Raw genomic sequence first — 24,309 nt, 5'->3', positions numbered from 1 at the left:
TGCACCCCACAATGATTGTGTTCACTGCACCCCACAAAGATTGTGTTCACTGCACCTCACAAAGATTGTGTTCACTGTACCCCCCAAAGATTGTGTTCACTGCACCCCACAAAGATTCTGTTCACTGTACCCCACAAAGATTGTGTTCACTGCACCCCAAAAAGATTGTGTTCACTGCACCCCAAAAAGGATGTTGTTCACTGCACCCCAAAAAGGATGTTGTTCACTCCACCCCAAAAAGATTGTGTTCACTGCACCCCACAAAGATTGTGTTCACTGCACCCCAAAAAGATTGTGTTCACTGCACCCCAAAAATGATTTTGTTCACTGCACCCCAAAAAGGATGTTGTTCACTCCACCCCAAAAAGATTGTGTTCACTGCACCCCAAAAAGATTGTGTTCACTGCACCCCACAAAGGATTTTGTTCACTGCACCCCAAAAAGATTGTGTTCACTGCACCCCAAAAAGGATGTTGTTCACTGCACCCCAAAAAGGATTTTGTTCACTGCACCCCAAAAAGATTGTGTTCACTGCACCCCACAAAGGATTTTGTTCACTGCACCCCACAAAGATTGTGTTCACTGCACACCAAAAAGGATTGTGTTCACTGCACCCCAAAAAGATTTTGTTCACTGCACCCCAAAAAGATTGTGTTCATTGCAGCCCAAAAAGATTGTGTTCACTGCAGCCCAAAAAGATTGTGTTCACTGCAGCCCAAAAAGATTGTGTTCACTGCAGCCCAAAAAGATTGTGTTCACTGCAGCTCACACACAGAAAAATGGATGTGGATCACTGACACCTGCCTATCTCCAATCCCACACCACACAGCAATATCGATTGTAGTTTGTAGAACACAGTTTCCCTAAAATTCAGCAGACTCTGTCCCTAACAGGATTGAGAAGAGATCGTAGATCAGGATTGAGTGCAGACCCCACCCCCCACACAGCAATATCGATTGTAGTTTGTAGAAGACACTGACCCTATAATTCAGCAGACTCTATCCCTAAAATGCCTACAACTCGCCCTGCCTAAACACTCCGACCTGTCCCTCAATTCTATCCGGACACAAATGGTTTTTTCCTGCCTATCTTTCCCTAATCAGCAGCCAGCACGTTGATGTGTGCTCTGTCCCTGAATCTAAGCAGCATAATGACGCCGCTGCGGCTGCCTCGAACTTATAAAGACTTGGTCACATGCTTCAGACGGCCAATCACAGCTACTGAGACATTTGCAGGCATGGCTGGGATGGCTTAAGGCACACCAGTTAAACGATTGTTGATTGGCTGTTGAAAGCCCGCCATGAAAAGAGCGCCAAAGCATGCAAAACCCGGAAATAAAACGACCGAACACGGATTTTTACCCGAACATACAGTAAAGTGTCCGTGTCCGTGTTCGGGTACAAAAAATCCAATTATTCGGTACGAACACGAATAATACAGTCCGTGTTCGCTCAACACTACCCACGGAGGCTAGTTTTATCTGTGAGAGTAGGTCAGACTGTATCATCAGGAAGTTACCTTCGGGTAAGATGGTATCTGGGGTTACTGATTCCTTGGGGTCATCATACATGCGGGATAAAGCATCTGGCTTAATATTTTTTGATCCTGGTCGGTAGGTTATATGGAAAGAAAACCTAGAAAAGAACAATGCCCACAGAGCTTGACGAGGCTTTAGACGCTTGGCAGACCTCAAGTACTCCAAAGCTGTTTTGATGGCTAGTAGTTCTCGATCCCCTACATCATAGTTCTTTTCTGCTGGGGAGAGTTTGCGTGAAAAGAAGGCTACAGGATGCATTAAATCTTTAAGACCCTGACGTTGTGAAACAACTGCCCCTACTGCTGTTTCAGAGGCATCCACTTCAAGTATGTAGGGAAGCAATGGATCAGGGTGGCTGAGAATAGGGGCTGAAGTGAATAATTTCTTTAAAGTTTCAAAGGCGTCTTGAGCCTCTGGGCTCCAGCAGAACCGCAGGTTCTGTTTGGTCAGTTGCGTGATTGGGGTAATGATAGCAGAGAAGCCTTTAATGAATCTCCGGTAAAAGTTTGCAAACCCCACAAAACGTTGTATCCCCTTCTTATCTGTAGGTGCAGGCCAGTCTAATATAGCAGAAACCTTTTGGGGGTCCATCTTAATTCCTGCTGCGGAAATCACCAACCCCAAGAACTGGATGCTCTGCTGCTCAAATTCACATTTCTCGGGTTTAGCATACAGTCCATGTTGGCGGAGCCGGCCCAAAACGTGGTTGACATGTCTTCGGTGCAGGTCAAGGGACGTAGAAAAAATCAAGATGTCATCTAAGTACACGACTACAAAGATATCCAGAAAGTCTCTGAACACATCATTTATAAGATGCTGGAAGGTGGCAGGGGCATTGCACAAGCCGAAGGGCATGACCAGATATTCAAAGTAGCCAAATCTGGTACGAAAGGCTGTCTTCCACTCATCTCCTTCGCGGATACGGACCAAGTTATAGGCCCCTCGCAAGTCCAACTTGGTAAAAATGGTCGCGGACCTTAATCTCTGGAATAATTCAGGCATGAGGGGAAGGGGATAGCGGTTTTTAACCGTGATTTTATTTAATTCCACACATGGTCGCAGAGACTGATCTTTCTTAGTAACAAAGAAAATTCCCGCCCCTGCAGGAGAAGTAGATGAGCGGATGAATCCCTTCTTTAGATTTTCATCAACATATTCCTTTAAGGCCTCTTGCTCAGAAAGTGGAAATATTCGCCCAAAGGGGATCTCGGCCCCGGGAAATAGTTCAATCGGGCAGTCATATGGTCGATGTGGAGGGAGAGTGTCAGCCCCCTTTTTGCTGAAAACATCAACAAACCCATGATAGGCCTCAGGCACCAACTGGTGTATTTCGGAATCAGGGTCCGTGCATAACAGAGTCAATGAGGCGTCAGGGAATTCAGAAAAGCAGTGTTTTTGACAGTAGCGTGATTGGAAACTGACCTCTCCGGAACTCCAATCAATCTGAGGGTTATGGGCTTGAAGCCAAGGTAGGCCCAAGATGATGGGAAATAATGGAGAAGAGATGGCATCCAGGCTCAATAACTCCTTATGTTTAGTAGGAGTAATCACGGGTAATGGAGGTGTTTCCTGAGTAACTTGTCCTGATCTAATACATGAGCCATCTGCCAGGTAGACAGAAAGTCCTTGAGTCTTGGGTCGCAGAGGAATTTGCTGCTGAGTGGCAAAACTTAAGTCAATGAAAAAAATGCGTGCTCCAGAGTCAATAATGGCATTAACTGAGATAGTTCCTTTTGGAAGCTGGAACGAGAGTGGGAGAGCTAGGTGAGTTGCATTAGCAGATAAGGTTGACAGGTTATCAGGGAAGACAGATGGACACTTACGTATCTTAATAGGACAGGTCCGCACATAGTGGCCGGCTTCTCCGCAGTAAAGACATAGGTTGCCTAGTCGGCGGCGTTGTCGCTCTTCAGGAGACAATGCAGGACGCATTAACCCAAGTTGCATGGGTTCAGGGACATCTGATGCAGGGTTAATAGAACTTGAACTGGCTGGAGCTGAAGTTGTAAACATAGGATGAGCAGGAACTGGAGCTCTAGGCATCATCCATGTAGGACGAAACTGCGGGGAAGATCTTTCTGACGCTCACGGAGCCGACGGTCAATCTGGATAGCCAGGGTGATAAGGCCCTCCAAGGTATTAGGTACTCCAACCCGGGCTAACTCGTCTTTAAGACCTTCCGACAATCCAAGGTGGAACTGGTGTCGCAGAGCTGCGTCATTCCATTGTGTATCCGCGCTCCAGCGTCTGAAGTCCGTGACATAGTCCTCAGCCGCTCTGCGGCCTTGCTGGAGTGCATGGAGAGCAGCCTCCGCCGTGACAGTTCGTTGGGGGTCATCGTACAGCTGGGCCATTGCGTCAAAGAAAGAGGACATAGCATGAATCTGAGCACTATTTTCCTTGAGCAGACGGTGGGCCCAGGTTTGGGGTTCCCCTTGAAGTAAGGAGATAATGAATCCTACTTTAGTAGATTCCAGAGAGAAAGTCCGGGGTTGCAGGGCAAAGTATAACTGGCATGCATTGCGAAATGCCCTGAATTTGCTTCAATCCCCCGAGAACCTTTCAGGTGTAGGAACCCTGGGTTCAGGTGGTAGCATCATCACGGTGGGTGCTGTAGTAGTCAGCGTTGGTGCAGCAGCAGGAGAGGGAGCTGTGATAGGTCCTGCAGAGGTGGCTAAAGACTGCACACGTTCATCCAGCTGGACGTAGCCTTCCTGCAGGGACTTGATGGCTTGGTTGAGGGCTGTGAGATGTTGACAGATCTCATCCATTGCAGAGGTCCCTCTTGCAGGCTCAGACATGGCTGTCTGATACTGTCATGTACCTTGTAGCAGAGCCTGACGTGCAGAGGGAGACCTCCTGTACAGCCCTGGCTCAAGCACCACTGGAGTTGCAACAGTGGATGCAAGAGCGCAGTGAGGTAAGAGTGCCTGCGCTGGTCTTCTGTTGGCAGTTGAGAAGAGTAGCTGATAAGTCACTGAACACGGCTGGATTGCTGAGCAGCAGGAAGAAGCAGTTAAAGAGGTGCGGATGCACAGCGGATGCACAGCGGATGCAGGACAGCGTCTCCAGGCACTGGAAGGAGCTGGATGGGCAAAGACTGGAGCAGGGTCAGACAAGCCGGTTTCAGACACAGGTAATCAGATACAGTTCAAGCAGCAGGCAGAGAGTAGTCGGTGTACAGGCAGGGGTTGGCAGCAGGATATCAGGCAGGAAGCAGGTATAGCAGAGTCAAAGCAAGCCGGGGTCAGGACTGGAGATAGCAACGAAGTCAGACAAGCCAGGTCAATACAGGAATCAATACAAGCACAGGAACAGACTGAAAGTAAAGCTGCAGATCAGACAGCAATGACACAGTGCTTCTGAGGTGTTTAAATAGGGCAGCCTGTTGCCAATCATTGCAATTAGTCTGCACTAAGTTAACCCTTAGGAGGCAGACCCATGACACCCACTGTCAAAAGGACTTGACCCTTTTCAAAATATCTTACTTATCTTTAAGACATAAAGAGTCACACTATTTTAAATATTCAATCACAACATGAAAATATAATTTATCAATAATTGCAACAATAAAGTCCAATAAAAATATTGTAAAATGATATAATCCAGTGAGAGTAAAAAAACATAAAAAATGAAAAAGGAATAGGATGAAATAAAGCCATCCTCATATGTTACCAGAATATCAAGACAGTTGAGTGTAGTCACCATCCACCATTAAAATGTGAGATCTTGGCTAGAACATCAGCTATATGGGACTTTCTATAACAGAAGCTCAGCAGCACCCAGCCAGGGCCTTTCAATACAGCTCTTATGGAATTCCCTCAGAGCCAAAAGATGCAGGTCATCCAGATATTGCCTCCATGATTTTGTTCCAAAAATAACCAAAAATGCTCCACATAGTGTAAAATCTTATAATATACTTTCTTAAAAAAAGGTAAGGTTGAACTTACATCAATACAGTAGTTAAAACGCCTTAATAACAGCCTTGCCTGCTGGCAAAGCACAAGAAACCTGCACTTCTGGGAACCAAAGAACGCACTGATGTCAGCACATCACTCCGCCCTACGCGTTTCATCACAGAATGATGTCGTCTGGGGGGGCCTTACTCATCTGTTACACATTTCCCCACATTTAATCCCTTTTAATACTGCAGTTAAAAAAATCCCCCAGACCCTCCAGATTTCCAGCATGCATTCTCTTTGAGCTAACAAAACAGTACCTCTACTGCACTGAAATCCCAAGCAGTGTTGTCAATCCTGTCAAGTTTTCCTTATTTTGAACTGCAGAACACCTCCTCCTCTCCTTGTCTCTATTAGGAATGATCGAATGGTTCAGGTCGACCATTGGTTCGACCCGAACATTGACTGTTTGAGGTTCGGCCGAATTCCGAATTTTTTGCTGAAAAAGTTTGGAATTCGGCAACCAGAACCGACCAAAATGCAATGGGACAGGAACTGGGCTTTAAAAGCCCGTGATTGGACCAGAACCATCAGTAAAAGCCAATTGAGGGGGCAGGAGAATGCTAGGAATGTGATTGGAGTGACTAGGGGGTCCAGAGGCCAATCATTAGTGAATACGCCCCCCAGTATATAAGATAGCCCTGCCAAATCTCTATCATTTTAATACAGGGCTGTGGAAGAGAGTGGAAGCAGTTCTGTTAATTCTGCTCTCAAAGTGTCATTTAGCAATTATTAGTGTGAGGAAAGGGATATCTAGTGTAGATAGGGTACTATTTTCCACTATAGTTAGATTTAATAATCTAGTTTCTGTAGAGAAAGTGTTAAGTGTAAGGGGACCGTAGTGTAGTGTAGGGTTAACTGACTCTGACTGCTATGTCAGGGTGACAAAACCCTTCCATGTCAGGGTGACCGCTATAGAGAAAAGATCGTTTCTCTTAGAACACTTATAGAACCGGATAGTGGCTTCGCCCCTGTCACCCTGCTTTTTGTTGCAGGCGTTTATAGGGCTTTTTTGAGGACATGTTTGGAGTCAGGCATGACATCTGAACTTCTGTGTAGGGGTATATATACACACACACACATGTATGTATATATACACATACACATATATCGGTGTGAAAGTAGCAGAAACCTATGCTTGCGCTAATGAAATAATTAACAGGCATATGGCTTCTCTGCTATAACACCTATATATGTTTATGTGTATAAATACATATAAGTGTGTGTGTATATATACCCCTATACAGAATTTCAGATGTTTTGCCTGCCTCCAAAGACCCCCAAAAAATGCCCAAAAAAACGCCTGCGCCAAAAAAAAAACGCCCAGGTGTGTTGTTGCAGGCGTTTTTTTGGGCATTTTTTGGGGGTCTTTGGAGGCAGGCATAACATCAGAACTTCTGTGTAGGGGTATATATACACACACACACACATGTATGTATATATACACATACACATATATAGGTGTGAAAGTAGCAGAAACCTATGCTTGCGCTAATGAAATAATTAACACCCATATGGCTTCTCTGCTATAACACCTATATATGTGTATGTGTAAAAATACATATAAGTGTGTGTGTATATATACCCCTATACAGAAGTTCAGATGTTATGCCTGCTTCCAAAGACCCCCAAAAAATGCCCAAAAAAAAAAACGCCTGCAACAACACACCTGGGCGTTTTTTTTTTTTGGCGCTGGCGTTTTTTTGGGCATTTTTTGGGGATCTTTGGAGGCAGACAAAACATCTGAAATTCTGTATAGGGGTATATATACACACACACTTATATGTATTTATACACATATATAGGTGTTATAGCAGAGAAGCCACATGTGTGTGTGTATATATACCCCTACACAGAAGTTCTGATGTTATGCCTGCCTCCAAAAAACCCCAAAAAATGCCCAAAAAAATGCCTGCTACAAAACCGGCAAGGTGTGAAAATAGCGGAGCCACTATCCTGTTCTATTGCAATTCTAATACAAACAAACTTTTTTTTTTCTGGTTCTGGACATGCTACAGAGCTGAAACTTCACAGGTACACTTTTTAGACACCCCCCCCCCCCCCAGACACTAAACCCAAAGAAATCTCATTTTTTTTTCAATAATTTTTTCAATAATTGTCTCTCTATCAAAAATGACAATTTTTAAGAATTTTTTTTTGTGTGATTAATAGTCCCTGAGGCATAGTCCCTAGGCACTTTTTAGGGGCATTTATTGGGTTTTAGGGCTTCAAAATTGTGTTTTTTGATTACCGAAGTTTGGGTCCCATTGATTTCAATGGGGTTCTGAAATCCGGGCCGAACTTTCGGGAAGTTCAGGTGTTCTGGTCGAACTGAACTTTTGAAAAGTTCGATCATCCCTAGTCTCTATAGCATAGGAGTGTTCTGTAGACCAGAAGGAAGACAACTGGGCTGTTAACTCAAATAGGAAGCTATGGGCTTACTGGATTTCTGGCAGAATCATTAGGTATTTTTCTTGACCTAATACATTATTAAGAGAAAGCATGGGGAAATATGCATGTATTTCAGAGATCTACTAAATTATTATTTTTTGTTTTCATCATATACAGTATCTCACATAAGTGAGTACACCCCATACATCTTTGCAAATATTTTATTATATCTTTTATGTGACAACACTGAAGAAATGACCCTTTGCTACAATGTAAAGTAATACGTGTACAGCTTGTATAACAGTGTAAATTTGCTGTCCGCTCAAAATAACTCAACACACAACCATTAATGTCTAAACTGCTGGCAACAAAAGTGAGTACACCCCTAAGTTTAAATGTCCAAATTGGGCCCAATTAGCCAATTTCCCTCCCCGGTGTCATGTGACTTGTTAGTGTTACAAGGTCTCAGGTGTGAATGAAGAGCAGGTATATTAAATTTGGTGTTATAGCTCTCACTTTCTCATAATGGTCACTGGAAGTTCAACACGGCACCTTATGGCAAAGAACTCTCTGAGGATCTAAAAAAAAAAGAACTGTTGCTCTACATAAGATGGCCTAGGCTATAAGAAGATTGCCAAGACCCTATAACTAAAGTTTAGTGCACGAGCTCAGCGTCATATCCAGAGGCTGTCTCTGGGAAATAGACGTTTAAGTGCTGCCAGCATTGCTGCAGAGGTTGAAGGGTCAGCCTGTCAGTGCTCAGACCATAAGCCGCACACTGCATCAAATTGGTCTGCATGGCCGTCGTCCCAGAAGGAAGCCTCTTCTAAAGATGATGCACAAGAAAGCCCACAAACAGTTTGCTGAAGACAAGCAGCCTAAGGACATGGATTACTGGAACCATGTCCAGTGGTCTAATGAGACCAAGATAAACTTATTTGGTTCAGATGGTGTCAAATGTGTGTGGTGGCAACCAGATGAGGAGTACAAAAACAAGTGTGTCTTACCTACAGTCAAGCATGGTGGTGGGAGTGTCATAGTCTGGGGCTGCATGAGTGCTGCCGGGACTGAGGAGCTACAGTTCATTGAGGGAACCATGAATGCCAACATGTACTGTGACATACTGAAACAGAGCATGATCCCCTCCCTTTGGAGACTGGGCCCAAAGGTGATGGACTGGCCAAGCATGTCTCCAGACCTAAACCCTATTGAGTGTCTGTGAGGCATCCTCAAACGGAAGGTGGAGGAGCAAAAGGTCTCTAACTTCCACCAGCTCCGTGATGTTGTCATGGGGGAGTGGAAGAGGACTCCAGTGTCAACCTGTGAAGCTCTGGTTAACTCCATGCCCAATAGGATTAAAGCAGTGCTGGAAAATAATGGTGGTCACACAAAATATTGACACTTTGGGCCCAATTTAGACATTTTTACTTAGGGGTGTACTCACTTTTGTTGCCAGCGGTTTAGACATTAATGGTTGTGTGTTGAGTTATTTTGAGGGGACAGCAAATTAACACTGTTTTATATTTATTGCTTTACATTGTAGCAAAGTGTCATTTCTTCAGTGTTGTCATATGAAAAGATATAATATATATAAAATAAAATATTTACAAAAATGTGAGGGGTGATACTGTATTTTAGGCTCTAAAAATTGGAAATTAAATACGTCAAATTTAATAGAACGGAATTCATGTAGGAAATGTAGCCAGCAGAAATCAAAGTAAACTCATTAGATCTTTTGTCAGGTTCATTTGTGCTTTAGCTAGCCTGCCAAATTACTGAGAGCAGTAATGTCACCTGAAATGACGGTGCCACCATTGACCTACATTATACTTAGCACACTTTGAGCGGAGCAGCGATTTCATACTGTTCTGAGCATTCCGCAGAGTGTCCAGGGTCACGCCGACAACAATGGGAGCCAGTATAACTTCACATATGTTTCACTGACATATATTATAGCACCATTTAGAATGATAATGATTCTGCTGAGCATGGAAACAAATCACAGAGACACATATCAAAAATATCCGCATGCCTGCGGCCAGTTACTGCCAAGGTTAGAAAAGACTGGCTGAATAAACATTTAACAATTAACTGAAATCACTTTAAGTACCTTTTAGAAACAGTTTGACTCAAGTGCCATGGATAAAAGTTTAACCTTCAAATCCTTATGATTCATTGCTTCACATTTTGGAAATAAAGGAAAAATATAATATCAATTTCAGGGTTTTTTTTTTTTTTTTTTACATTTTGACTTACTATGTAAAGTACTAAAAATTAATTTTTGAATTCCAGGGTGTCAAATTGTGTAAAGAGGTACCTACGTTCTAATCTATATGTATAGAATGAAAATATAGAGACATGATGGACTTTGATGGTACCATAAACACTGGACATAAACAGAGAATAACAATTTTATATAAAAATATAAATTTATTCAATCACCATAAAATCATTTGTGAAAAACACAAAGCACATAGAAAAATCATATATAGACAATTATACATTACATCTGGAGAAGCTCTATAATACTGATACCATGGATGAGACAAAATAAACAGTATAATAACTGTAATGAGCGTCATCCTAGTGGATCGTGCCCGACATGTTTTGCGGGATTTAACCACTTCCTCAGGGGCTTTTGGAGATCTTTTTAAAGAGCTTGGGTCAGCATCTAATATCAAGAAAAATACAACATTTATATTCAAATAAAATATAATATTTTATATAATATTATTTTATTTTAATATAAATGTTGTATTTTTCTTGAACTGGATAAGTCAGGCAAAGGATACACCCAATGTCATAATTAAACCGATAGCAGAGGAAGTGAAAAAGTATGCAGGCAGTGATAGGCTTATATTTTTAAATACTCTTATCACTGCTTGCATAGTTTTCCACTTTGCATTCTTGCATTGTAAACCGAGCGTCACCTTAGGACCCAGTCATAAATGTTTATATGTTAAAGATCTTATATAAATAATTGAAAATTATCATAAACATTTGGTTTGCGTAAACATAAAAAAAAATAGCCATAGAAATTTCCCTAAACTACAGACCCCCCCCCCCTTCTTTTCTTTTTTTTTTTTTTAAACAATTTTTATTGAATTTTAAGTGCATAACAAACAAATACATCAGCAACAGTAGGTTAGTACAAAGTACAAGCTTAAGAAAGGATCTAACAATGGACAACTAACCAGCAATAGAAAAGTAATATACAGTATTGACCTGAGATATAGACGGACATTAGCCATAAAACCTCAACCAGCCAAAAACCCTTGGAGCCTCAACCCCCCAATGCGGGAAAAGGAACCCGTAACAGACAAACTATAATATATCTTTTCTTTTTTAAATAAGTGTATACCAACCATTTTGCAAAGGCTATTCTTGATGGCCCAGTGACGTAAAGGGCTCATCTTACCTCCTGCTCATGACAGATGAGGAAGGTTCTGTGTTAAACTGGTGCGCTCAATGATAAATAATATTGGAAATAAACACATCCAATAAATGTTTTGAAAAATAAGTAACATAAATGACTGTGCAACACTTCAAAAATGAAGGGTGATGACATGCATTATATTAAAATATAATAACGTGAATGAGTCCAATAAAAATATAAGTGAAAGTGACACGTGAATCTTCACTGAAGTGTTTCGGATATTGTGGATATCCTCTTTAGGAATTCAGCAGTTATAAATATCCTATGTGGCACAACGTGACCCAAACTCTGCAGTGAGATGGCTCCTTACCAACTATCCACCAAAAAGTGGCATATAAATATACACCCAATCACTGGAGAGATGGTCCTCTAGCCATAGTGTCGTCCCAGCATTCAGTGTGACACCACGTGATGATAAATGAATATGCCTCTTACCAGATGGCTGCAAAGAAACAGCCTGGAATATATTCCCAAGTAAGGACCACAATGGAACGGCAGAGATAGAGGATTCTGTGTTAAATGTTGCTATCCACACTGGAGGTTTCACAGGGGCTCTCTCATATCAATAAATAATGCTCCATAAAGAAAGCTTCACAAGCACTAGATAGTAAATACGAGCGCCTTCAATATTAGCAAGGGAAACCGCAACTGTCACCATATATCAGCTAATATTGAAGACACTCGTATTTACTATCTAGTGCTTGTGAAGCTTTCTTTATGGAGCATCATTTATTGATATGAGAGAGCCCCTGTGAAACCTCCAGTGTGGATAGCAACATTTAACACAGAATCCTCTATCTCTGCTGTTCCATTGTGGTCCTTACTTGGGAATATATTCCAGGCTGTTTCTTTGCAGCCATCTGGTAATATTCATTTATCATCACGTGGTGTCACACTGAATGCTGGGACGACACTATGGCTAGAGGACCATCTCTCCAGTGATTGGGTGTATATTTATATGCCACTTTTTGGTGGATAGTTGGTAAGGAGCCATCTCACTGCAGAGTTTGGGTCACGTTGTGCCACATAGGATATTTATAACTGCTGAATTCCTAAAGAGGATATCCACAATATCCGGAACACTTCAGTGAAGATTCACGTGTCACTTTCACTTATATTTTTATTGGACTCATTCACATTATTATATTTTAATATAATGCATGTCATCACCCTTCATTTTTGAAGTGTTGCACAGTCATTTATGTTACTTATTTTTCAAAACATTTATTGGATGTGTTTATTTCCAATATTATTTATCATTGCGCGCACTAGTTTAATTTTTTCATAACATGTTTTTTCCAATAAGGTTTTGAAATCCTAGTTGCTGCCACTTTTCATTTAGAGTCAGCGCACCCTTTTACATTATTTATGGTTCTGTGTTAGACTGTATTTTTAATTTTAACTGCATGTTTTCTGATAAACATGTACATTTCCAGGTATTTATTACCCCTTACTGAGATCAAATTACCCCCCAATCCCCATAACAATGCCCTCTGCAATCCCAATAACAACTGCTTTTCTCTCTAGAAAGATGGTGCCATCTTTGTTCGGGTATCATCCAGAGTCAACTTATGTTTTCTAACCACTTGAAGACCAAGCCTTTTTCTGACATTTGTTGCTTACAAGTTAATATCAGTATTGTTTGCTAGAAAACTCCGAAACACTATATATATATTTTTTAGCAAAGACCCTAGAGAATAAAATGGCAGTTGTTGCAATATTTTAGGTCACACTGTATTTGCGCACAATGCAATTTCAAACACAATTTTTTTGGAAAATGAAATGAACTAAAAAAACCCCAATAAAGCTAGCACAAACAATTTTTTGTATAATATGAAAGATGATGTTTTGCTGAGTAAATAGATACATACCATGTAATGCTTTAAAATTGCGCACGCTCATGAAATGTTGATATACTATGGTGCCTAAAAATCTCCATAGGTGACGATTTAAATATGTTTACAGGTTACCTGTTTAGAGTTACAGAGGAAGTCTTGTGCTAGAATTATTACTCTCACTTTTACGTTTGCGGCAACACCTCACATGTGTGGTTTGAATACTGTTTACATATGCGGACGCGACTTACGTATGAATCCGCTTCTGCGTGTGAGTACGGAGGGCTGGGGAGCTTACATTTTTTTTTCTTATTTATTTTACTTTTTATTTTTATTTTACACTGTCCTTTGAATTATTTTTTTTTTTTATCACTTTTATTGCTGTCACAAGGAATCACAAGTAATAGGCAGTGAGAGGTACTCTTTATGGAGGGATCTGGGATCTACAAACCCCAAACCCCTCCACTGCACTTCAAAGCACTCAAAGTGCCAAGATCAGTGTTTTTAAATACTTTTGATTTTTGAAAACTTTGGTTCCCGAGTAAATCGGAAGTGATGCCATGACGTCGCTTCCGGGTTACCATATCCAATACCCGATCAAAGCTGATACTGGCTTTGCTCGGGTCTCTGGCCAGCTGGCGGACATGGCGGCTGGTCCCTTGGGGGAGCTGAGGAAGGCTGCGGGGGAGGTCCCCTCCGGCTGCTTGTAATACCAGCTGAGTGGCTGCTTAGCCTCATCAACTGTTATTACAAGAGAACTGACCGTGGGCTCTAAAAAATGGTATCGGGATAATGCCTGCTCGGCAACACTCCGATACAACCACTTGAACTGAAATTACTTACCGGTACAGGAGTTGGAGGCAAGTGGCTAAATGGAGAGTTTGGCTTAAACATGTCTGGTGTCTGTGTAATTTTTGGTTGTGTTCAGAAATGCCTAACACGGATCAGCCCCTGCTACAGCCTCTTACCTTGTGATTTGTGTACAAAGTTACAATTTTGCAGTCTTAGCACTGTGGTAAAGGAGGCTGAGGACATCATCTCAGCCTAATGGTGGCCAAACACTAGACGAAAAATCTTTTGAAAATCTGTCATTTGGACAGTTCATTCGTTTTTGGGCCAGTTATGAGGCACAAATCAGTAATTGGTTAGGACATTTTTGAGCCAAAAATACGAAGGACAAGTTTGGAAAATTTCTGCCGACCGAACGAGAAATTAAAGGTTAATGTGTTTCTCGTCCGAACTGTTTGCACTAGGGATACGTGACTAACATACGAAAAATGGATTCATTTATGTTCTTTGAATGATTTATTTATCAGAATTCGGTCATTACACGATGGCAAAATTGTTTGCTTTTACGGCTCGAGTGTTCGTTATTCGGAAATAAGTTCAAACGATTTTTCGTATAGCATTGGACTGGAGCTCAAGGACTGCTCTTTAATGATAAGATTTTTTAATGAAAAAAAATTTGCTGTTTCTTTACTGCAGAATGAAAGCAGCCTCTACTCATGGAGAAAAGGTTCTAAAAATATATTTGGAATAGAAATTTTTGAAGTCAAAGTAAAGATTAGGGGAAATTAATGCACGGAGATCCCGATAAGTCAAGTGTTAAGCCAGGATCTGATGTCTTCGTCAACCTAGTTTAAACCCAAATTTTTGACATTTGTCCCATAGGATCTCCTAAAATATCTTACATGTTTAGAATTTGTACAAGCCACACTGTAACAACTACAAGAAACCTCAATTTCAGTTATTATCCACTTCAGCTCCACTTTTTGTTTCCATGTAACAATAAGTATTTTTTTGCTAGAAAATATCTTAGAACCCTCAAACAATATACATTTTTTTTTTTTAAAGCAAAGGCTGTACAGATTAAAATGGGGGGTTTTGCAATCTTTTTTATGTCACCCGTTATTTGCGCAGCGTTTTTTCAAACTAAATTTTTGGGAAAAAAAACACTTTTTAAAAATTTTCATTTAAAAAAACACAATACATAACCCAATTTTTTAAATAAAATATTATAGATGTTACACCAAGTAAAGAGATACCAAACTAGTCATTCTTTAAAGTGGTTGTAAAGGAAGGAGGTGTTTTTATCCTAATGCATTCTATGCAATAAGATAAAAAGCCTTCTGTGTGCAGCAGCCCTCCTCAGCCTCCCTAATACTTACCTGAGACCCATCTCGATCCAGCGATGTTGCAGGAGTGTCTCGGCTGAGACAGCAGCATGGCGCCATTGGCTCCTGCTGCTGTCAATCAAAGTCAGTGAGCCAATTAGGAAAGCAAGGGGGTTGGAATCAGGCCGCAGGGCCATGTCTAAAGAGACACAGGGAGCTGTAGCTTGGCTTGGGCGCCCCTATAGCAAGCTGCTTGCTGTGGGGGCGCTCAGCAGGAGGGAGGAGCCAGAAGCACCAAAGAGGGACCCGAGAAGAGGAGGATCCAGGCTGCCCTGCGCAAAACCACTTCACAGGGCAGGTAAGTATGACATGTTTGTTATTTTTAACAAAAAGGATAAGACTTTAGTATCACTTTAAAATTGTGCACACCCGTGCAACGGCGACAAAAGAATACATTTTACTATCCATAAGTGATGATTTAAAAGCCTTTACAGGTTACAACTTTAGATTTACAGAAGAGGTCCAGTGCTAGAATTACTGCCCATGATCTGACGTTCATGGTGATACCTCACATGTGTGGAACCCGAAGAGTGCGTTCGCCTTTGCGCGCAAACACGGTGGTGGGGGGCAATTTTTTTTTTTTTAATTATTAATTATTTCATTTTTTAAACTGTGGCTTGAAAAAAAAATATATCACTTTTATTGCTGTCACAAGGAATGTTAAAATCCCTTGTGACAGCAATAGGTACATGACAGGTACTCTTTATGGAGGGTTCTTGGCTCAAAAAGACCCCAAATCTTTCCTCTGCACTTAAAAGCATTCGAAGCACCAATATCGGCATTTTTAAATGCTATTATTTTTTTGAAAATGGTGCCAATGACATCCGGGTAAACCCGGAAGTGATGTCAGTTCATTGCGTCTGGGTTAACAAATGAGTATGTAAAGGGAGCATCATGTATTAATATAAATGGTCTGTTTGTTCAGATTGTGATTCAGGATGGCTCCGGCGGTCTCAGGTAATCAGTAACAGCCGATGGATGACGGCGCTTCCTAGTAGCTGAAACGCAGGGGCACTCTCTGACGTCACTTCCCGGATGTGACGTAATGGCGCAGGCAGCGACGCGTTTGCGGAGCATGCGCTCCTTCCTCATTACATTAATACATGATGCTCCCTTTACATACTCGTTTGTGAGTATATTGGTGTATGATATTTATTTCACATTAAAACCTTCTTACTGCACTTAGAGTGGCGCCTGTGTTTCTTTTACTTGTAACACTAACGAGTCACATGACATTGGGAAGGGAAAATGGCAAATTGGGCCCAATTTGAACATTGGGGGTTTACTCATTTTTTGCTGCCAGTGGTGTAGACATTAATGGCTGTGTGTTGAGTTAGTTTGAGGGGACAGCAAATTTACACTGTTATACAAGCTGTACACTCACTACTTTACATGAAAAGATATAATAAAATATTTACAAAAATGTGAGGGGTGTACTCACTTTTGTGAGACACTGTATATATATTTTTTTTATTTCTAACAGTATATGAAGCATGACTGCATTACAGTAGTTAATTAAAAGGGTTAAATTGTGCTTTAAGATAATAATAAACCCCCGTTTGCTTATTTTTCTTTCCCTCTCACAAAATGCACGTGACTTTTTTTTTTAACTTGGCCAAAAACGCCTCATTTTGCTGTTTTCCAGATCTCCAACACTGTATTTGTCTCAATGCCATCCCCAGGACTTGGTGGGGGGGGGGGGGGAATGCAAACTGTTCACTTCAGTTTAGCAGTGCCTGTTTGGAGCATGCATGTTCATTACATTCTCATAGAGCATGGATCTTCAAACTACAGCTCTTGGGCCAAATCTTGCCCACTGCAAGTTTTTTTATTGAGGAGGTAGGTAGAGGATACCACCACCCCTGCGCTACAGAAATTCTACTCAGTATTGCCTAGTGCAGTATTATATATATTTTCTTCTTTGTACCCAAATAAAACTGAAGTCCTTTTTTTCCCCCACAAATAGAGCTTTGTTTTGGTGGTATTTGATCACCTGTGTGGTTTTTATTTTTTGCACTATAAACAAAAAAAGAGTAACAATTCTGAAAGAAAAAAAACAATATTTTTCACTTTCTACTATATAATATTCTCAAAAAAAATTTAAAAATCAAAATTTTTTAACATTTTAGGCCAATTTGTTTCCTGCTACATACTTTTGGTAGAAAAAATGATTGGTTTGCGTAAAAGTTATTGCGTCTACTAACTACGGGAAAGATTTATGTCATTTTAATTGTTTTTTTTTTTTTACTAGTAATGGCAGCGATCTGCAATTTTTAGCGGGACTGCGACATTGCCGCGGACAGATCGGACACCTAACTGACATTTTCGACACTTTTGGGGGGGACCAGTGACCAGATTTTGCACTCTCCAGATTTAGTAAATCTCCCCCACATAGTGTTCTTGCATAAAGATTTTTTTTTTGTGAGTCCCTCACAAGGCTTCCTCAGAACCAACGTAACGCATGTGCTCCCTAAAGATCAGAAGAGATCTTTAACCACTTAACCACTTAATGACTGTAGGCAAAGCGACACACTGGTGCTGGTTGCTGCCTACTTCCAGGTTTAGGGTGCCCACATGTGCTCCCCCTGGCCGGCTCCCACTGTATTTGTACACAGTGGGAGCCTATCAGCAAGTTCCAACCACTGATTTACAGCCAGGACCTGCTGATTGACTGTGTGCATTTACAGCTGAGAGCTCTGTGTTGACATTCACCACAGAGCTCTGTACACAGGAAGCAATCTGTCAGTTTCTCATCCCTGCAAAGCAAGGATTAGAAACTGAGAGATCATTAGTAAAAAGCAGCACACTTTACACACATTACACATAGTTGATCATCGCCATTAGTAGTATAAAAATAATTAAAAAAAATAATAAAAAAAATGAATTCCAATATATTTACCATAATTTGTAGGAGCTATAACTTTCACACAAACCAATCAATATATTGGTATTTTTTTTTTATCAAAAATATGTAGTAGAACACATTTTGGCAAAAATTTGTGAAGAATAAGATTTTTTAGATTTTTTTTTTTTGATAGGTTTTATAGCACAACAAAAAATATTGGCTTTCTTTCAACATTTTCAATCTTCTTTTGTTTAAATCGCAAAAAAAAAAAAAAAACAGTAGTGAACAAATACCACCAACAGAAAGCTCTATTTGTGTGAAAAAAAAAGTAATATCAATTTTGTTTGTTAACGTAACGCAGTGCTGAATAGCAAAAAAACTGCCTGGTCATGAAGCGAGTAAAACCTTCCGGAGCTGAAGTGGTTAAAAGTTTAAAAGTACAAGGAGCATGTTTTTTTATGCTGAAGAAAAGGCTGGAGACAGAAACAATATTGTGATTGTGCCAAACTGATACAAATCTCTAGTCTCTTCGGATTTTATTCAGTATAGCAAAAAAAAAAAATCCTGCCGCATAAACAAATAGTTGAAACATGATTCACATTAATATTAGACACAGTAGATTGATGTGTCTCTTTACAAGCCGTCTTACAGACAAAACAACAGAGAAACAAATTCCTAGCTTTCAGATTTTGTATGTCTGAAAAATATTGAGGATAATGATGTTCAGGCATTGGTTTGTAATCCACAGGTGACTTATTTGTTTGTTTTCAATATTTCTTTTGCTCCGGTATATAAGGCACACTGTACTGGTCAATGCACACTGTTTGATCTGAGCCATGCTGCAGCCGAGGGAGCGTTCATAAAACTGTCAAACAGCTGAACCTTCACATTTCCTCCCTGTAATACTGAAAGCATCCTTATTATTTGACATTTTTATGAACAATCCTTCTGCTGCAGAAGCCTGGAGAGAGTGTCATCAGGCAGGAAATAAGACAGCCTCTGTGGGGGCTTACAGCTAACTTCCAGGACAGGCACATCAACGGGAGAGAATAAAATGATGGATGAACTCCACATATAAAATAAATACAGTTATAAAATCATTGAAACATCCATTTTATTTTTAAATGCATCTATCTATCTATCTATCTATCTATCTATCTATCTATCTATCTATCTATCTATCTATCTATCTATCTATCTATCTATCTATCTATCTATCTATCTATCTATCTATCTATCTATCTATCTATCTATCTATCTATCTATCTATCTATCTATCTATCTATCTATCTATCTATCTATCTATCTATCTATCTATCTATCTATCTATCTATCTATCTATCTATCTATCTATCTATCTATCTATCTATCTATCTATCTATCTATCTATCTATCTATCTACTGTATATATCAGGGATCGACCAATATCGGTTTTTCGTTGCCGATACCAATACAGATATTTTGACCATTGCATATAGGTATCTGCCAATATGGGCCGATATTTTGTACATTTAAAGTTTTGAAAAATAAAGACAATTTCTGACACAAATCTGGTAGTGAACATGTGGGGTAGGTCTTTTAGCTGTAATGTGCGGTCTTCCTTTCCCTCCCGGCCTGCCAGGAACCCTGGGTGAACCTAGTTTAGTGTCATTAAAATCCTAGAAGCTACTTTATTAGTGTTTTATATAATGTCCAGTGTGTGTTTTTGTAATAGAATAGTGGGAAATACCTTCATTACATCGCTGCTCCGGGCTCTCCTCACTAATCTCCCGCTCTGCTGTTTTCTTTTCTCATAGCTGTCAGAGGAGGAGTTTGAAATTAGAATAGTGTGAAATACCTTGGTTAGTTTTCCCGCTCTGCTGTCCTTCTCTCCTCCCCCACTGACAGCTGGGGGTCATGGAAGGGCCAAGCGGCGATGTAATGAAGGTATTTCACACTATTAGATTACAAAAACACACACTGGACATTATTTATAACACTAATAAAGTGGATGCTAGGATTTAACATACACTATTATTACATACAGTAATATCTGCAATATCGGGAAGATTATCTGTATACCAATACAGATATTTTGACCATTGCATATAGGTATCTGCCGATATGGGCCGATATTTTGTACATTTAAAGTTTTGAAAAATAAAGACAATTTCTGACACAAATCTGGTAGTGAACATGTGGGGTAGGTCTTTTAGCTGTAATGTGCGGTCTTCCTTTCCCTCCCGGCCTGCCAGGAACCCTGGGTGAACCTAGTTTAGTGTCATTAAAATCCTAGAAGCTACTTTATTAGTGTTTTATATAATGTCCAATGTGTGTTTTTGTAATAGAATAGTGGGAAATACCTTCATTACATCGCTGATCCGGGCTCTCCTCACTAATCTCCCGCTCTGCTGTTTTCTCCTCTCATAGCTGTCAGAGGAGGAGTTTGAAATTAGAATAGTGTGAAATACCTTCGTTACATTTCCCGCTCTGCTGTCCTTCTCTCCTCCCCCACTGACAGCTGGGGGTCACGGAAGGACCAAGCTGCGATGTAATGAAGGTATTTCACACTATTAGATTACAAAAACACACCCTGGACATTATATAAAATACTAATAAAGTGGATGCTAGGATTTTACATACACTAATATTACATACAGTAATATCGGCAATATCCGGTAACCTCCGGGGCCGATACCGATATATCGGGGAAAGTGCATATCGGCCCCCGATTTATCGGCCTTGCCGATAATTGGTTGATCCCTAATATATATATATATATATATATATATATATATATATGCACACACACACACAGTATCTCACAAAAGTGAGTACACCCCTCACATATTTGTAAATATTTTATTATATCTTTTCATGTGACAACACTGAGGAAATGACACTTTGCTACAATGTAAAGTAGTAAGTGTACAGCTTGTATAAGGCCCCTTTCACACGGGCGATTGATTCCAATCCACCTGTGAGTTTTTCAGGCGGACCTGATCAGATGCTCCATGCATCCCCATGGGGCAGCGGGTGTTAGCAGAGACATCTCAGCTGACACCCACTGCTATCTGATCCGATCCTGTCCATGAAATCCAGACGGATGGAAACCCAATTTTCCATCCGTCTGGAGGATTGGATTGGATCGGATTGTATGAGAACGGACAGGCGGTCCATTCTCATCCAATTTCCCCATAGAGGACAGCGGGGATGTAACAGCTCCGTCTCTGCACACAGAGCGGAGACGAAGCTGTCATCTGCCTGCTCAGCGGGGATCGGCTGAGCAGAACGGACTCCGTCTGGCGATGTGCCCGTGTGAAAGTGGCCTTTAATGTCTAAACCGCTGGCAACAAAAGTGAGTACACCCCTAAGTGAAAATGTCAAAGTTTTGCCCAAAGTGTCAATATTTTGTGTGGTTCTTTTGCTTTAATTAAAGAAAAAGGTGGTTAAACAAAATACTCACACAAGAGGGTGATCCTTTTTCCAACTCAGTGATTCGGTTTTGAATAATTTTTTCTGATATGTTGGTGTTATATCTTTCATTTGGATGTTATACGTTGCACTAGTAAATATAGCTGGATAAAACAAAACTGTATTTGCATTAATTTCAGGCAGCAAAGCAACAAAATATGATTATATTAAAAGGGGTGATTCTTTTCTATACCCAATGTATGTTCCTAAAACAGAGCTCCAGCCAAAAGGGGAAGTTTAGGTTGTTCGTACCCTAACCCCCCCCCCCCCTTCCCCTCCGCCTCCACTGCCACATTTGGCAATTTGTGGAGGGGAGATGATTCCTGTCAAAACCGGTAAACGCTCCACACAAAAATATCCAATCTTGCTAATTCGATTTTTATTTTTGGCTAATTGGATTCTTATTGACTGCTGTGGATGATGCACCATGTGCTTGTTTTGCAAGTCTTTATGTGTGTGTGTGAATGTATATATGCATTCATGTTTTCTCTTGCATGCATGCAAACTACAGTATGTTTAATTTTACATAGTTACATAGTTACATAGTTAGATAGTAGTTGAGGTTGAATAAAGACTATTAATAGTTCATCCAATTCAACCTGTGTAGGTGTGTGTGGACGTAATCATTTCTCATACCCCTGAATGTTTTGATCCTTGAGATGTACGTCCAAGAGTCTTTTAAAAGTAGCCATACTTCCCACAGTTACTACCATTTGTGGCACATTCTTGTAGCCCTTACTGTAAAGAACCCCCGGCGCATCCTGAGGTTAAAACGCTTCTCCTCTAAATGCATTGTATGGCCTTGTGTCCTCATGCATTCCATCGTTTTTTTTTCTATGCTTTTTATTGTAGAAGATTTATAACATTATCCTTGATTCTGAATAATATTTTAAAGCTCAAATCCAGTTGGGTTCAAAAAGCAAACAAATCAAACTCAACTCTCTCAGGGGCTATACACCGTAGACTCACTAATCCCGGGATGCTGCGTCCTGGGTTATTCAACCCATTTTCTGCAGTTCTAGGGGGTCAAGACTCCACCACTGCAATGGACTGACTACACAATTCTGTAGAGAGTGATACTGTATAAACTAGTGATCGACCGATATAGTTTTTTTAACGCCAATACCGATATTTTGGTTATCAGATATCGGTATTGGCCGATATTGGTCGATATTTTCGGACATTAATTTTTTTTTTTTTTTTAATGTCTACAGGTACTGTGGTGGAGGGATCTGGGGGTCTAAAAGACCCCAAACCCATCCTCTGCACTTAAAAGCATTCAAAACGCCAAGTTTGGCTGTTTTGAATGCTGTAAGTTTTTTTTAATTCGGCGCCGCCAGTACTCGGAAGTGATGTAATGACATCACTTCCGGGTACTCGGCGCAGAATTTGAAAAAATGTAGACCCTGTCAAACGGCGGCGGTGCAGGTAGGATGCCTGGGTCTCCTGGTGGGATGGGAGGCCTGGGGAGAGCCGCGGAAGGCGGCGGGAGGGGGGACGCTCCCGCTCCGTGTAATGACAGCCAAGCGGCTTCTCCGCCGCATTGGTTGTCATTACAAGTCAGCCGACCGTCGACTATGAACACCGGTACTGAGGTGATGCCTCTAGCTGCAGGCATCGACCCGGTACATGCACTTTTCCTAAATATCAGCAATATCGGTAAATCCAAAGGCCGATTCCGATATATCAGGGAAAGTGCATATCGGCCACCGATATATCAGTGTTGCCGATAATCGGTCGATCTCTAGTATAAACCACATCATTGTGTGGTCCTGCTCCCTGAAGTTTTTAAGCTCTACTCCCTGTAAAAGGGAGAAGAGGAAAGAAAGGACCTGTGACATCATGCATCTGGACTGAAGTTATAAAAAAAAAAAAGGTAAGTATGCCGATTTTTTTTTTTTTTTTTTATGGATACAGGAGGATAGGATGAGAATGACCCTATTGCTTGATTTAGTGTTTTTTTCTAGATATATACTTCATGTGTGTTTATATACATATACTGTATATAATATATATATATATATATATATATATATATATATATATATATATATATATATATATATATATATATATATCTGTACAGCTTGTTTGATGGAAAAATTGTACTTGTGATATCCCCAGTGCTATCTGCCTATATTCACAAAATTATATTTTCTTTACTTACAGGTACCTGTCAGAGCAGAATGAAGCCAGCCAGCAGCAATCAGTCCATCGCAATTGTGGGTGCAGTAAGTGCACCCCCTGCGGCATTAATAGGATTGGATGTAGAGTCATCGCCGAGCCTTACCACACACAGAGCTCCTCCATATCATATGCTGACCTTCTCTCCAATCAAGATACCATTTCTAACCTCTCAACTGCCTGGTAAGTTCTTATAGCATTTATACTGAGATGAGGACACTTGCACAAGCGACAATTCCAAAGAGAACTGACATTTTTTCCAGACAGATATGTCAAACATCAGTGAACTAGGTGCCAGTCTGGAGATACAACGTTATATCTGGTTGATTGTCAGGAAACAATCAGTTGTTGGAACTGTCATGCAAAGAATTTTCAATATATATTTTTTTAAATAGGGGCCCTCAATTTATGCTAAGAGTATGTGTTTTCACATTTCTTCATGCTCACAGGTGCATGCAATTTAATACAGCATGGCAAAGAGTACCAGTGAAGAGT

At 40.6% G+C, this 24,309-nt stretch overlaps 1 protein-coding gene across 1 annotated transcript in view; it reads left to right on the top strand.

Annotated features, from left to right (window-relative positions):
- Positions 1 to 24,309, top strand: part of TCERG1L (transcription elongation regulator 1 like) — a 417,427-nt gene that overhangs the window by 124,466 nt on the left and 268,652 nt on the right. Inside the window, exon 4 of the mRNA XM_082267390.1 lies at positions 23,800 to 23,997. Coding sequence (XP_082123516.1) covers positions 23,800 to 23,997 — 198 coding nt within the window. The remainder of the gene's footprint in view (positions 1 to 23,799; positions 23,998 to 24,309) is intronic.

The sequence above is a fragment of the Pelophylax lessonae genome (genome assembly GCF_965119305.1).
Source record: "Pelophylax lessonae genome assembly, chromosome: 9".
Classification (NCBI taxonomy): Eukaryota; Metazoa; Chordata; class Amphibia; order Anura; family Ranidae; genus Pelophylax; species Pelophylax lessonae.
Note: the sequence above shows the minus strand (reverse complement) of the source record. Positions and strands in the feature narration are given on the sequence as shown.